General features: G+C 37.2%; 1 protein-coding gene and 1 long non-coding RNA gene across 2 annotated transcripts; both read right to left on the reverse strand.

Moving 5' to 3' along the window:
* Positions 1-3091: 3091 nt before the first annotated feature.
* Positions 3092-4995, reverse strand: LOC111626492. Its single transcript, XR_002756889.1, has 2 exons — positions 4570-4995; positions 3092-3315 (listed from the first exon to the last, which is right to left on the reverse strand). It is a non-coding gene; the product is annotated as an uncharacterized LOC111626492 (long non-coding RNA).
* A 6344-nt stretch (positions 4996-11339) lies between these two features.
* LOC111626490 (sulfotransferase 1C4-like) lies at positions 11340-12410 on the reverse strand. Its single transcript, XM_023369870.1, has one exon. It carries the CDS (start codon positions 12337-12339, stop codon positions 11440-11442), a length of 900 nt encoding a protein of 299 aa, XP_023225638.1. The 5' UTR covers positions 12340-12410; the 3' UTR covers positions 11340-11439.
* Positions 12411-14844: the final 2434 nt, after the last annotated feature.

Below are 14844 nucleotides of genomic sequence, written 5' to 3' on the forward strand. Positions count from 1 at the left end.
GTGCTAACTTGTGATAATTTTTCTTTACGTCCTTCACTTTATAGATACTGTACGTATATCCAAAAAATACCTTGTTTGTCAGGAAAACACGAATCTCTCCCAGAAAATTTCTTATCCGTTTTAGGATGAAAATCCAATAACAAGCAATTAAATTTCTTTTCTGTCGCTTTTTTATACGCATGAAAAAATTAAATTTTCTGGAAAAAGCTTAAGAACCCGAATAATTCACTCGACATTCATCACGATTATTTTAAAATAAAATCAAATAACGAATATTTAAACTTCTCTCTCTCGTAAGCTTATTTTTGGGAAACAAATTTTGCATTATTAAAATCACACATTACGGCGACGAGATTCGGTGGTAAAGAAAAATGCTGCTTTCGGAGACAGTTGGTGCATCGGATCATCAATTATTTTTAAATCCCATCTTTGCACAGAGTCTGCTAAACCGTACATAAATGTAATATCTTTATCTCCTTGAAAAAATAATACTGTATAAACACAGGGTAACACCACAAAAATCTTCTTAAGACGATTTTCATAAGTTTTGCGGAGAATAATTTTTCTTACCAATGTAGTTTTTCCGGATTGCGATAGGTTCGCAAGTACTCGGATGTTTAAAATACGTATCAATCAATGTTATCGACCTTAGGAAATTTAGAAAATTTATACTATTTTAATCCTGGACTTATCAGCTTGAACATGAATAAAAGTTTTTTGTTCTTTTATATATATTTCTTTTATGTCTTCTGCGCATGGTTCGAACGAATTGTATAATCCGTTACATACATCGTTAATTCCTCTGTCCTCGCCATCAATTATAAAACCATATTTTTTCCTCCCTTCCAAATTTCTTTGACTTTAAAATAGCGCAAGATACGGGAAAAATTGTCGGGAATGTCGAACGAAAAATTATTTATCGCAGAAATTCCAGAGATTCGTAAGAACCAGGAGAAACAGAATAATTTTTACACTCGATGTATTCCACAATTGAAGCTTTAATATGAAAAACTAATTCTCTTTTTTAAAACCAAGTAATGTATATAAAATACCAACCAATCGTATTTCTTAAAATGTAGAAAACAAAGACGTTAATGGGAAAGAAATGAACTACTTCGTAATACTTGATGATAAAATTAAATAAATTCGAAGAAGAAATTTCTATAGTAAAAGTAAAATGTACCCCAAAGTGTAACTAACTTGGACTTTGACCTAACTCTGGAAAAAGTTAGCCTCGTTAATTAGAATGTTTATCGGACTAATATCAGAAAAATCTGGAATACGAAAATTTTACAAAAAATTGCCTCAATGAAAGCGTGCTTCGAAAGAACATGTAAAAGCATAAAGATGGAAAGTTTCTACCCCAAGTGGGAAAAAAGCAATTGCTAAATTTCATTCTCACCACGCGGTAAAGGTGCCGTTAATCATTTTTATTCTATCGAATAATATAAATCGTTACGTAGACATTTCTTGTCGTAATTTTTAGGTTACGATTCGCATCTGATTTTCAAAAAATTCAGAAAAAATTACATTTACTTCAGATTATTTTAAATTTATTGACATATTCTGAAACTTAATACACAGTATTTGTAATTAAAACACATTCTTGCCTAAAAAATTTATAAAATGTAATTGTATTAATTATATAAATAAATATTTAGAAATTGTATTCTATATTAGGATATATTTTAGTACAAACACGTCGATTGGAAAAAAATGATGTACTTCGCGATATTTGTAACGTTCTCGATTATATGTTAGAAAAATTAAATAAATTCCAAGAAAAAACTTTAAACAAATCATATTTCTTAAAAATATATCTCAAAGTGTATCGAATCACTACTACTGCTAACATTAGAAAAAACGTTATAAGATAGCGATAGTATTTTGAATCGGTGTCTATTTTACAAATGAAATTGCGCTATTTCTTACCGTTCGATTATAATGATAAACGTGACAATGGTAGGCTAAAAAACCAAACTCAATTTTCGTTTTAATATTTATTATAGTACTTGATTTATATAACTACAAAGGTTATCTTAGATTCTTCGCTTGGTACGATAAACCCTTTTCTAATACATTTTCAAAATTCTTTATTCCTCTACTGTACATAATTTAAAGAATTTTTAAAATGTGTGACATTACGCACTTGGCGTTTAAAACCCTTACCTAAGATAACCTTCGTAGTTATGTTATATTATAATATTTGATTTATATAAGTTTTAGAAGTACGAAATAATGTAATAATCTTAATGTTTGTACTTATTTTTTGCCCGGGCAACTCCGGGCTTACCCGCTAATATCTAAAATTGTTTTATTCACCAGTCAACTTCTTAAAACTTAAATTCAGCGTTGTTCTTACCGCGCGTAACTTATCGTCACCGTAATTTATATAATAATTAATAAATAATTTTTTCCACAGTTATACTTTTCTTCGTTGCAAAATCGGTTGTACAAATGTCTGCTGGCGTAACCAGAGAAAAATGATGATTTTTTTTCACTCTAAGGCGCCACGTTTTTCAGGAATTATCTATTCGTTTCCGTTAGTTCCAAACCGTTAGTTCCGTTAGTACCTAACCGTAGATTAATTTTTGCCACGCGCCCGAAACTAAAATTCCGATTTAGAAAAATAAACATTTTCCCAGAAAATCGATTTTAAGACTCTCGGAATCTTAAATTAATTTATAAAATATAATAATCGGGAAGGAATTCTTCCTCCTCTGACAAGAAAGATGAGGATTAGTAGAAGAAAGTATGACGTCACAGGACGCGGAATTTCCTGCTACCTCGCTTCTTCCCTGTACTAATTTTGGAACGAAAACAATAAAAAGTGAACCAGCCATTATTTATTGTGACAATTATCATTTTGTCTCCGTTCGAAAGAAAATTTTTGAATTGAAAAACTTGATTTCCCGTCTATACAGGAAAGTCGTGTATAGTCGATCGGGGCCTCCTGTTCCTAAGATTTCTCTATCTGGTCTCGAAACTAACTCTTGTGAGTACGCCTACTGTCGGAGGGACGTTATTCCCACATTAGGATGGTCTAAGGCTTCGAGTATGTGGGTGGTGCGGAAAAGGCAAAGGCGACAAATGTCTTACAAAGCCTTTATTAAGCAAAAGTTGCGCTTACATCAGATATAGATAGTCCTTCGGGTAACAGACAAGCGTCTCGAATTTCCGGTCGATCCGGATTCAGTCTGCAAGGTTTGATAGTTGGGCAACCCCGGGACAGCGGCTAGTTGTTGTAAGTTCGATCAGGGTAAATCCGTAGAAACTTCGGAAGAAAGGCGACGCCACTGGGAGACGATGATGACGCTAAGAGAAGGATGACCATAATGATGACCGACATCCTTGAACATCTGATTTTTCATTCGTTCCAAAATCTTCCTTCAATTGGCTGGGCTTCCCTTTCCTCGCTACCCGATTAATCTCTCACCTGTCTCCGGGTGAAAATTGAGAGCAGTTCGGGTCGCGAGAAAGGTCTGCCCGAGATGGTATATCCGACACCATCCCTCGATTACCGACAAAACTAAGACACCCGCACTCATATTTTCACTCGTTATTTCCTTGATAGAGTTATAGAACGTTAATACTTTTTTCCCTTACATCGCTTGTTTGTCAAACCTCATTTCCCGATCGAGTTCCCTTCTCGCTATTGTATGCGAGCGATGGTGTCAAAGTCCAGCGTTGCAGACTGAAGCGTGTAAACTCGACACTTTGCGGAATCGGCTGTTTGTCTCCGCGTTGCATTAATTATTTATTACGAATTTTTATAAACCTTTTTAGGTTCGAACTCAATCTGGGGTCTCTCTCACTAAACTTCGAGAAATGCAAAAAATTCGGGTATTTCTATATGTGCAAATGTTAGTGCGCACGTGGGGTGAAATGGAACGATTCATTCCTTTTTTTTTCGATAATAAGCAACTGACTGCCTTTTAGTTTTACTTTTTTACGACAAAATTTCCAAAGAGATTATAAGAAAAACTTGCCTCGATTAATTTATCAGATAAACGTCTGTAATATTCCCGACTTTAACATAACTATGGGATCCGTTCTAAACGAAATCTATAGAAAACTGGTAAATATTTAACTAACACATTTGTACGGTGACGAATAAAACAGTATTTAGATCTTACATTTATTCGACAACAAAACCTTTGTTGATAAATACCAGGGTGTACAAATTATCGACATTTCAATTACCGGAAAATTATCGAAGACATTTTTCAATTACCTATTTTTACCGGTAATAGAAAAATGTTCCAGTCGAAACTTGACCATATCAGAGGCTCCATCTGCATTTACACCTAAGATATGGCGATTTAAAACTAATCCAAATTCATTTAATCGTTTCTTTACTATAAGGGCGATTTTCTTATTATTTAAATAACCCGAAATATGTACTAATCTTAGAGACCAATGTCTCGGTAAATGCGCACATAGGTAGCCCCTATGGCGGCACTTTCGGTCGCCATCTTGTTTGTGGACGTCGCCTTGGCAAACAAGATGGCGAACGGCGCGGCTACTTACTACACCGGCATTTAAAGAAAAAAAAAATCTTTCACTCACCGTTGACATATTCTAATTCCTTTTCTCCGATTGTTCGGTAAAAAAAACGGTTCGGACGATTCTTTCGTAACTTCGTCCTTTTTCATAGTAGAAACTTTTTCCTTATTCTTAACACACACGTCTACGTTCTTCCTCTTACGATTTTCGGATTTATTGGCACTTACTTTCGGGGCTGAAGGTACAATAACTGGCTCTTTCCAAACTAAAACACCTCACGCTCCTGGATAGAACTTACTCGTATGCCGAACAAACAGGTCGAACCGTTCTCCTAGTTTTTTTCTTTTGGTCACGACAATCTCGTCGATTTTCGACAACCTTCCAAGGTTCATCCAATTTTCATTCCAGTAAAATTAGACTACGAAACCATCATAATGTGTCGTATGAAATTCACTCAGTCAACAGCTGTTCGACTACTCACACCCACAGCCAAACGGATGACGCGCGACGTTTATTCTATGCAAATTAGATGCCAAATAAAGGAAAAAGTAGTTCCCCGAGAAGTTTCCCCAAATTTACGTTTAAAAATTACTTCAAACGACGAACTGTTCGTCTTGAAACAGAATCACGGTTCTTTCGATAATTTAATTTACGAAGACCATCACATTTCGAACGATCTGCATCTGCGGGTCGCGTACCAAACTTTACCAACTGATGAAATTCTCTTGTCAAAATTAAATTCGGGATATTCGATATTAAAAAATGAAAAAATCCCTCCAAGTACACTTTTGCCAAGAAAATCGTTGACGTTTTCCAAAATCCGCCATTACAACAATAAACGACAATATCAAATGTAAACTTGGAAAAAAATGATTCGCACAATACATAACTTTTTGAACTCGAATAATTAAATTATTCTTAACGAAGTTATAAAATGTTAGGAAATTAATCTAGAATTTAAATGAAATTAGAAATCTCGTAAACTAAAGACAGTGACACCTAAATTAACTTTCGAATCGCGTGTGTTGTCCACATTCCGGAAGTGTCGCCGTAGAGGCTACCTAAAAAATCGTTCTAAAGTAGTTTCATTCATGTTAAAGTTTATTCTTACAATTTATTTGATTGAATTCTGTGTAAATGTTAATAATTGTCAAAAAAGTTTCGATTATTATTCTCGTTAGTCAAAATTTTTACTATAATAAACGGTCCGCGGCCACCCGGTGAGGAACCGCACCCCAGTAACGGCTCCGACTGTAACAACAGTCGGGTTACACAGGCGTGAAGACTTTGTATCTCGATTGTATCCATTAAACGCTGTCACTGTACGAAAATCATTCGATATGCCAAAAGAAGATCGCATCTAATGAACAATTAAAGCTCCCGAAAAACGAAAAGAGGGGTGGACGTTCGTTGATCAGTCCAAAGTGAACTTTGAACAAATGCGACTAAACAAAGATCGTCACCACCATCGTTTAAAAAAGATCCTGTAAACGAAAAACGAAAGAAAATTCTGTAGATACGTACGTATGCGTATGACTGGCTGTTCTTTTATTAAACTCTTTCCGCCCAGTGGGCGCGAAGGGGGCCTCTATTTTAGCACGCCGGTTATGGGTTCGGATAGGTCCACAATAAGGCGGCCGGGTGGTGACGAACTAGCCCGAAGTATTTCAACGGATCACCCCCCAAAAATTCTTGGAGTTTTATCGACCCATCCCGATTCAATCCCGGGTCCCCAGAGCGGTATGCCACCTCGACCGCTCGGCTATACGTGCGTAGGAGGGGTCTATTTTTTTAGTATTTCAATATAGGGTAGAGTAAGAAACGAAATTTGGCACGGTAAAATGCTATACATATATAGGGCATTGATGAAATTAAATTTTGCTGGTTATAGGTCGAGGAGTGGGAAGATAGACGTGTTCACGTGTCATATCTCGATAGGGGTCGAACTTAATGAAAATTTCATTGGTTATTAGCAGTTACAATTTCTTTTTTATAAAATCCGTGTCTATCCTCAAAATTTAGACTTTTGTATTGATATTTTATAATAATTAAAAAGTTAATTATTTTAAAATAAAATCTCATAATAGATGCCGCCGCACACTATTTTATTTTAAATAATTACGAGCCAAAATAATATGCATCTAGTAGAGTTAGATTTTGTCTAGGAAATTTTCTACAGAGGAGGCAAAGCCTGAAGTTACGTACATTTTGGCGAATGGTATCCGACAAATAGCGTGTTGCAATTTTTCCTGGTGAAGCGAGGAAAGTTACGCAACTCGTTGCTGGACTTTTTCTGTTTAATATAATTTAGGTGTTATAATGTTTTAATTGTGAAAAAATTCAATAACATTTCGTGCTATAATTTTATATTCGTTAAGTTTTAATTTAGTTCTGATTTAATTGTCTTTTGTTTCCTATTGAAATTCTTTAAATGAGTTTAAAAATAACGTTTGAAATTGAATTTTTGTTCCTGAATTAATGCCTAGAATCTTTGCATTCGCAAAGACACACAAAGAGAAGGAAATCAGACCAATGGAAAAATGTAAGGCACCAACATACAGTCGACCCCCTATAAGACTCTTGATAATTCCGTTTTATATGAATTCCATGTTGTACGAGTCACTTAGATTTTACAAATACGTCAGCCGTTCACAGCCCGGCACACGTATTTGTAAAATCGGACTCGTACAACATGGAATTCATATAAAACGGAATTATCAACAGTGTTGTAGGGGGTCGACTGTATATACTAGAGAAGCGCTTAAAATGTACATTTCTGAGAAACTAGAACAAAATAATTATGTCGCTCACCATCCAAATAAGGTGGCGAAAGAATTGCAAGACTTGCCTTTAATGAAGGATGAAATAGGGACTGTGATGGATTTTGAAAGTCTATAACCCATCTATTAATCTAGTATCTCGTTTCAATGCACTCGTTGAATTCATGGTCCAAGGCAATCCAGTGTTATCGACTTACTCGGAGGACTTAAATAATCTAGCAGACTCGATGCGCTACCAATCTTTTTTTAGATTCAACGAGATGACGCGTGAACAAAAGAAAAGTGTCTCAACGGAGAGTCCTATGTCAGAGAACTAGTACTACGTAAACTGGAAACAGACATCTTCAGAGATTACTTCGAGGACATTGTATTCTACAAACGTTACGTCGATGACGTATTTATAATTTGGAAGGATAACCGACGAATTGAAGAAATTTACTGGCAATCAGTACCAATGGTCACTGCTTAAAACTAAAACTAGAACCAAAAAAACTATACTTATCTCATTTTTGGACATTGATATAAGATTTAAACAAGGAAATGTACAAACGGCGGTGTACTTAAAACCTTCTCTACATACCATTGGTCCAGCGACCCGTATAAATATAAATTATCAGTATTTAAGGCACTCGTCGGAAGAGCGTTTTTATATTGTACCAACGTTCGGGACCGCCTCGAGGAAATTAGTAGAATGAAAAAAATTGCAACAAATTTGGGTTACAAAACCGCCACAATTGAAGGACCGATCAAAAGTTACAGAGAAGATAAAGGCAAAAAAGATATTTAATTAGACGGAATTAACAAATTCACATACAATAAGCGTATAAGAGCGACAAATGAATTGGTTACTTATAAACACTCGAGAATGGTCTATAAAAGAGCACCCGACATCTATAGCTTACTGAGGAACGATAAAGACGGCGTAAGAAAGGAAGAGAAAGCCGGAGTTTATAAAATACCATTTGAGAACCAATAGTTAGAAGTGGCAAAGGATTATGCGGGCGCGACCGGAAGAAACCCGGCGGTACGTCCGCGAGAACACAAATACAACGTGGATAAAGGGCGCAAGAACACAATATTAGCGATTACGGCGCAGATCGAAGGAGCGATGGTAAAATGGGACGAGGCAAAAGTCATTAAAACGGTCCACTCCGCATTCATCGCGTTGGAAATGGAAATTTATAAAAGTAAAATGAAAAATCGTTGCCTAAATGCCAAGGATGCTAATGCGCTTCCAACGGCGTGGAAGTATATGATAGAAAAGAGCGCGAGACTTAACCCTTAAAGCTTGTAATAGTTATTCTTAACCTCGTTTACTGTTTTATTTATTTTATGTTATTTTTTATTTTCGTTTATTTATTTATCTTTTCATTTATTTTAAATTTAAAAGGAAACGTATTCGAAAAACGAAACGCTCCATTTTGGAACGGTTTAATCTTAAGCCACAAGACGGCCTACATTGAGTAGGTCGAAAACGTTAAAAAATAATAATTTATGCTCGGCAAAAAATTCAGGTGTTTCGATATAATTAGTTGTATTTGCCGAGAAAGCGGTGGATAGTAATTTACGTCGACAGATATACAAAACCGTAATTTACTTTGAAATAAAATCACGAATAAAAACTTCATTCTCGTGCGTACAAACTCCAGGGAAAAAAAATATTCCGCGTATATGTGTGTTAGCGTCTATAAGAAACGAAATTTGGCACGATAGCATTGATACTAGTATCTACATTTTGGTAGTTAAAGATTAAAGGAGAGGGGAGATAGAAAGATCTCTCCATAAAGAATACTATTTCGAGTATGATTCGGTTCTTTTGTTCTTTGAATTAAATTATATACGATTATTTGTGTAGAATTTGCGTTAAATTTATTATCCTTTCCTCTTTGTTCTGACGTTAGTTATTTCGGTTAATCGCGTCGAACTTTCCGCCGTTAAAACACCACGCCATTGTATTTTCTCACGTGACTACCGGACGAACCGTTATTGGCAGATAGAGACGCGTCTTGGCGGCGGTCGCCGCCAAAGACAGAATTCGACCAACTTTTGCGGCGCGAGAAAAACGGCGCAAAATCGACTTCCGCGACGAGAAAAAGTGACGTCATTCTGCCGCTTTTCCTTTCCGCGCCGCGTGTGTGCATCCTCCTTTAAGGATTACCCTGAACTTAGATTTTACTGTACTATTTTAGATGCGGTTCTTTTGCGTTTTTGAGGAAAATCGAACATATTTTTAAACTCATCTAAATATTCTGTAATTAGCCTCGGAAGAAAGGGAGACCTAATTCTTGCACCCGATGAAAACGTCACACGGTGGAGTCATAGATACCGTGTTTCCCCGAAAATAAGACAGTGTCTTATATTAATTTTTGCTCTGAAAAGTGCGCTAGGTCTTATTTCCAGGGAATGTCTTATTTTTTCCAGGAAGAAGAATTCACATTTATTATTGAACAAAAAAATTCCCAAGTCGAACTTAGACGAGAGTGACGTATATCCGGTGTGTCGAACTGTCGCCTTTTTATAGCGTCAACATCGGACTCGATGACCAATTAGTGCTTACTGAACCGTAGCACTATGCAAATGTCATGTGGCGTGATTCCCGGCCGACCAATTAGCCATCACCAGCCGTAACGTTATGCAAATCTGTGATTCCCAAGCCATAGTCTTATGCAAATCATGCCGTGTGGCGTAATTGTCTGCTGACCAATCAGTGGCTGTACTTTCAAAAAGCCAACGGCCACTTTCAACCATCTGTCGATGACCGTTACGACTAAAAAAAACTTCGCTAGGTCTTACTTTCAGGGGGAGGTCTTATATTTCGCAATTCAGCAAAATCTGTGCTAGGTCTTATTTTCTGCGGATGTCTTATTTTCGGGGAAACACGGTATGTAAACTTGGCAGAAATTCAGTTGCGTATATTTTTCGTATTTTAATTTGACCGGATTTCACGAATATTGTTAGCGTACGAAGCCATAGTTACTACTTTCTCACACGGTTGAAATCGTAATTTTTGGGCATTTCTCCTCATGCCGTGTTCCTCTTTATTTCGAAAATTGTGTTAAACATAGAAAGGAATGAAAAGAGCGCTTAGGCTATAACTTTCCCTAAAAAAGTACGGGTTGCCTGTAAATAAAAAAAAAATAAACAAGAGCTCATTTTCTATAATAATATTCGGTGGATCCGAAAGAAAGACCTTATCAACAGCGAAGTCCGACATCCGTGGCAAAAACGCGCTTCTCTGTTTTTGGTGAGACCGAGAAGGTGTAGTCTATCGCGAGTTGCCGCAACCGGGTCAGACAGTGAGCAGCGTAAAAAATTAGCAGACGTTTTGCGGGGGAGGCGACCGAAATAGTCACGAAACCAACGAAAACTCATTTTGCAGCATGACAATGCGCGGTCTCCTGGTGCAGCGGCAAACCCTTCTGGAGCTGGGCCGAGAAGTGTTACCAAACCCAGCGTACTCACCGGACCCTTCCGACTATCACCCGTTCCGGTCGATGCAGCGTGGTTTGTCTGGCAAACACTTCACCAATCTCATAAATGCACAAAAGTGGGTTAGCGACTTCTTCGGCTCAAAACTAGCAAACTTCTACCACCGTGGTATCCATTTGCTGCCAGAACGTTGGCAGAAAACTAAACAATGTCCGCAATGGAAACTATTTTGAATAAATCGTGTTGTTGTATTATTCAGTCGTTGTTTTGTCTCCGTTGAGACGAATACCGGCAACGTCCACCTTCCATTTTTTTAACCAAAGGAAAACAGCAGCCGAAGCCAAAAGAATTTTGTGCGACACCTATTATTAGGAAGTTGTGTCGGTAAGCGAGTGTGAAAAGTAATACAGACGCTTCCGTAGTGGCGATTTCAATGTTGACGATCGACCGAGATCGTGTCTCTCCGAGGAAACTGTTGACGGGGCGCCCAAAGACAACATTTAATGAAGATTCCAGCGAAGATTGAATTTCAATTAAGAAGATAGTTTAAATGACCGTAAAATCTACTGTAATATACGTTTGGCTCGATTGTATATAAGCATTGTTTTCGATTAGAAATGGCACCAAAATATTTATTGCATTAAACAATACAAAAGACGTTCCGTGTACAAGTTAACTAATCGCCTCTTAGTTATCGACTAAAGCATAATTAGAAGTTATAATTTCATTCAAGAAATATGTCGGAAACTTTCCACAGCGATAACATTTTTGTTTCACTCAATTTGTCTATAAATTTTTCTCTTAATCTCTTCTTTTGGTCTTCCGTAAAATAATCATCCCACTGACCTATCTTTCCCGAGTGAAAAAAGTCGATTTTCTTCAAGCTTTTTTCGTCAGCGTACGATGAATTTGACAATTTCAAAGGTAAATTTTGTTTCATTTGGTCAAATTGGATTCTTCCGAGAATACTCTCAAATATTTCTCGGTTGTTCGTCAACATTTCGTGATATTCTTGGCCTAGAAATTGCGCCATCTTCAGAACCACCTCCCCAGTGTTTCTATTCATTTCTTCGTAAGTCATAAACAGGAAATTGGGGTCGTTCCAACGGGCGTACCACGATAACAAATGATCGAAATAATCTCCGTGCGACACTTCGCCTCGGATGAAACACTCGAAGTAATCCGCGAATGTCCCGTCGGAAAAATTTTCGTCTACCTGTTTGAACATGTTAAATGCGGACACGCACGAGTCCCAGGGATTGCGATATACGTAAATATATTTCGAAGAGGGATTGTACGGTGTGAGGTTAAAGGGCAAGTTGACTTTGAGCAGACGAGGGCTTCTCGAGTTTTCTATTCCTTCTACACCGGTCATCTCCAAATGAGGGACTTCCCGTAGCCACATCCGGTTGACGTCGGGTAAGGCAGCGCCTTTGTTGACGATGGACCAGACGATATACTGCGTCCAAGTGGTGCCCGATTTAGGATATCCCGCCACGAAAATGTCGTCGTCTCTGGGTTTGAAGTCGATGGTTCGTTGCAAATTTTCTACTCGAAACCGAGGTGATATTAGAAATCCATTTATGTTCTGTACCGTTACCTTTTTTCTCGTATCCTTCTCCATTTTCTCTAAACAATGTCTGCAATGGAAAATAATCGTTCGTCATAAAAATAATTTTACATTATATGCTTCACCTTAAGTTTATCGAGAACGCCGAACTAAGTGTGGAATTAATATCGGAAAAACGGTCGTATAATTTAGAAAGTTTGTGTTCGTCGCGCACCTAAGTCGAATGCATCGTGGCAATAACAAAAATCAAAAGCACTCACGAAAGCTTACGTGGATAGTTTGAAATGTATTACAGATTAATCGGTTATTATAAAATGTCGTATATAATGTCTTTTAAGTTATTATATAGATAATAGGCCTATATAATAAAGACACAAAGCAGAAAAAATATATAATAATGATATAAATACTATAATAGTGTGGTTGAGATTACGGGATGATTTTAATTTATTGTTTAAACACTGATTATTGAGACCCGAGTGAACAATTACTGCTTTTAAGAAAGATGTTTTATTCAATGACACACTTCGTTGTACGACACGCAGTTCGTCTAAATTAGCCTACTAGTTAGGGCCTCTTCTAAGTTAAAATGCATAAAAGTTACAATTATATTTATAAATTATTCTAAGGGTTAGTTTTACATAAATTTTATCGTATTACTTACATCTAAACCGTTCACATATTTTTAAAAAATTTGTTTCATGCTTAATTTTTTATTATTTTATTAATAATGTTTTCAGTTCCTTTATATATACCTGTATTAGGTNCATCCCAAGTGCCCATGCCGACAGGTGTCTTTGCCGGCACTTGCTGCAAGTGGGAAGGCCAGGTAAGCCATACCTGACTCAGCTAGTACACTCTCCAGCTTTCAGCCAGAGCTGCTCTAGCCAAGCTTTGCTTGGCAAGTTCTGACCCCTCCAGGACCCTTATAGGCTTCTGACGTGGGCTTCTGCGGTGTGCTCTAAGTTTTTGCTCCATCTTTCGGCCATTTCTGGAACAATCCACTTCAAACTTGGACATCATCATCTCCAGGAATACCCCTTTAGGCGTACATGGCGGCATCACCCTACATCAAACGGTTGTGAAGTGCAGTGGTTTCGTGACATCTCCCTAGACATGCCTTCGACCATTTTGGATCGTTGACTTGCTGACTGTAGTTGGACCCACCAGCACCTGTGATTTACTGGACAGCTTCGCTCCCAGCTTTTTTTTGGCTTCGACAACATACTCAACTGCTCTTCTGTTTAGTATTGCATTGTATAGTTTTATGTATTAATTTAGTTTTAACTTAATTAGTTTTAAACTTTCTCTTCACTCTGAGCGATCAAGTTCACGCTTTTTTGTTCAGAGTTGTTGGAACTGAGTTCCTCTTTTCATTCCGTCCCTTCCGCTGTGGGTTGGGATAGGCAATATCATTATACACAAGTGGAAACATTTCATTTTTGGTTGGTCTATTAATCTAATATGGATACGACAAGTCTCGACCCTCGGGTCAACGTGACTCACTTAGAAGACGAGACAGAGGAAGTAAACCAGACTATAAATCAGACTATCGATTGTAGCAGCTCAGAGGAGATAGAAAATACGTTAATTAGAGATGCTAATACTATGCTGGACGTTATAATGGAGGTATGTCCCGAACACACCAGCACAAACATCAAACAGAAAGAGAGAAAGAAGATCAGGGAATACGCTGCAAAAATGTATGGCTACCTCCATGAGATGTTTGCCATCGTAAAAGAAACAAGAAAGCAAATGAAGAAGGTAATTAACAACAGATCTCAACAAGTATTACAACAAACTTTCCAACAAACAACATACAGCGACATTTTGAAAAGAACTATCAAACCGAGCACCACAACTAAGAATATTCAAAAATCTTTGCATCAAAAAATAAATTTGGAGGGAACTGGGGGCTCACATGCCGTGTTGGTGTATCCAAAGGAACAAGTCGAAGGAGAGGAACAAACAAATATGGAACAGGTGACAGAAGTATTAAAGAGAAAAATCGAGCCACATAAACTAAAAATTAAGATAAAAACAGTCAAAGAAATAAAAGATAAGGGAATTTGTATTAGAGTGGGAGATAGAGATCAGAGTATTACACTTGAAAAAGCTATTAAGGAAATCCAAGAACTAGATAATAAGATCACTTGCAAACGCTCTGAGGGAAAAAGACCCAGAGTAATACTGTTGAATGTACCCCAATCTATTCAAGAGGAAAACATAGCTACATACATCTATAGGCAAAATGACATATGGGGAGAGCTAGACGAAGAGGCATTTAAAAATGAGTGCAGGATTAGCACGGTGTTAAACAAGGGAAAACACACTGAAAATTGTAGGCATGTTGTCCTATCCGTGTCACCCCAAATCCGTAATGCTTTCATTAAGGAAAAACACATCTCAATCAATTGGGCTACAATCAAAACTGACGATTACATTCCAATAATAAGATGTTACCGCTGCTGCGATATCGGACACATTGCCAAGAGCTGTGAAAAAGAACAACAATGCTCCCACTGTGGAAAGAATCATAAATATGTGGATTGTGATAGG

This window comes from Centruroides sculpturatus, unplaced genomic scaffold (assembly GCF_000671375.1).
Source record: "Centruroides sculpturatus isolate CEXI.00-Female unplaced genomic scaffold, Cexi_2.0 scaffold318, whole genome shotgun sequence".
NCBI lineage: Eukaryota > Metazoa > Arthropoda > Arachnida > Scorpiones > Buthidae > Centruroides > Centruroides sculpturatus.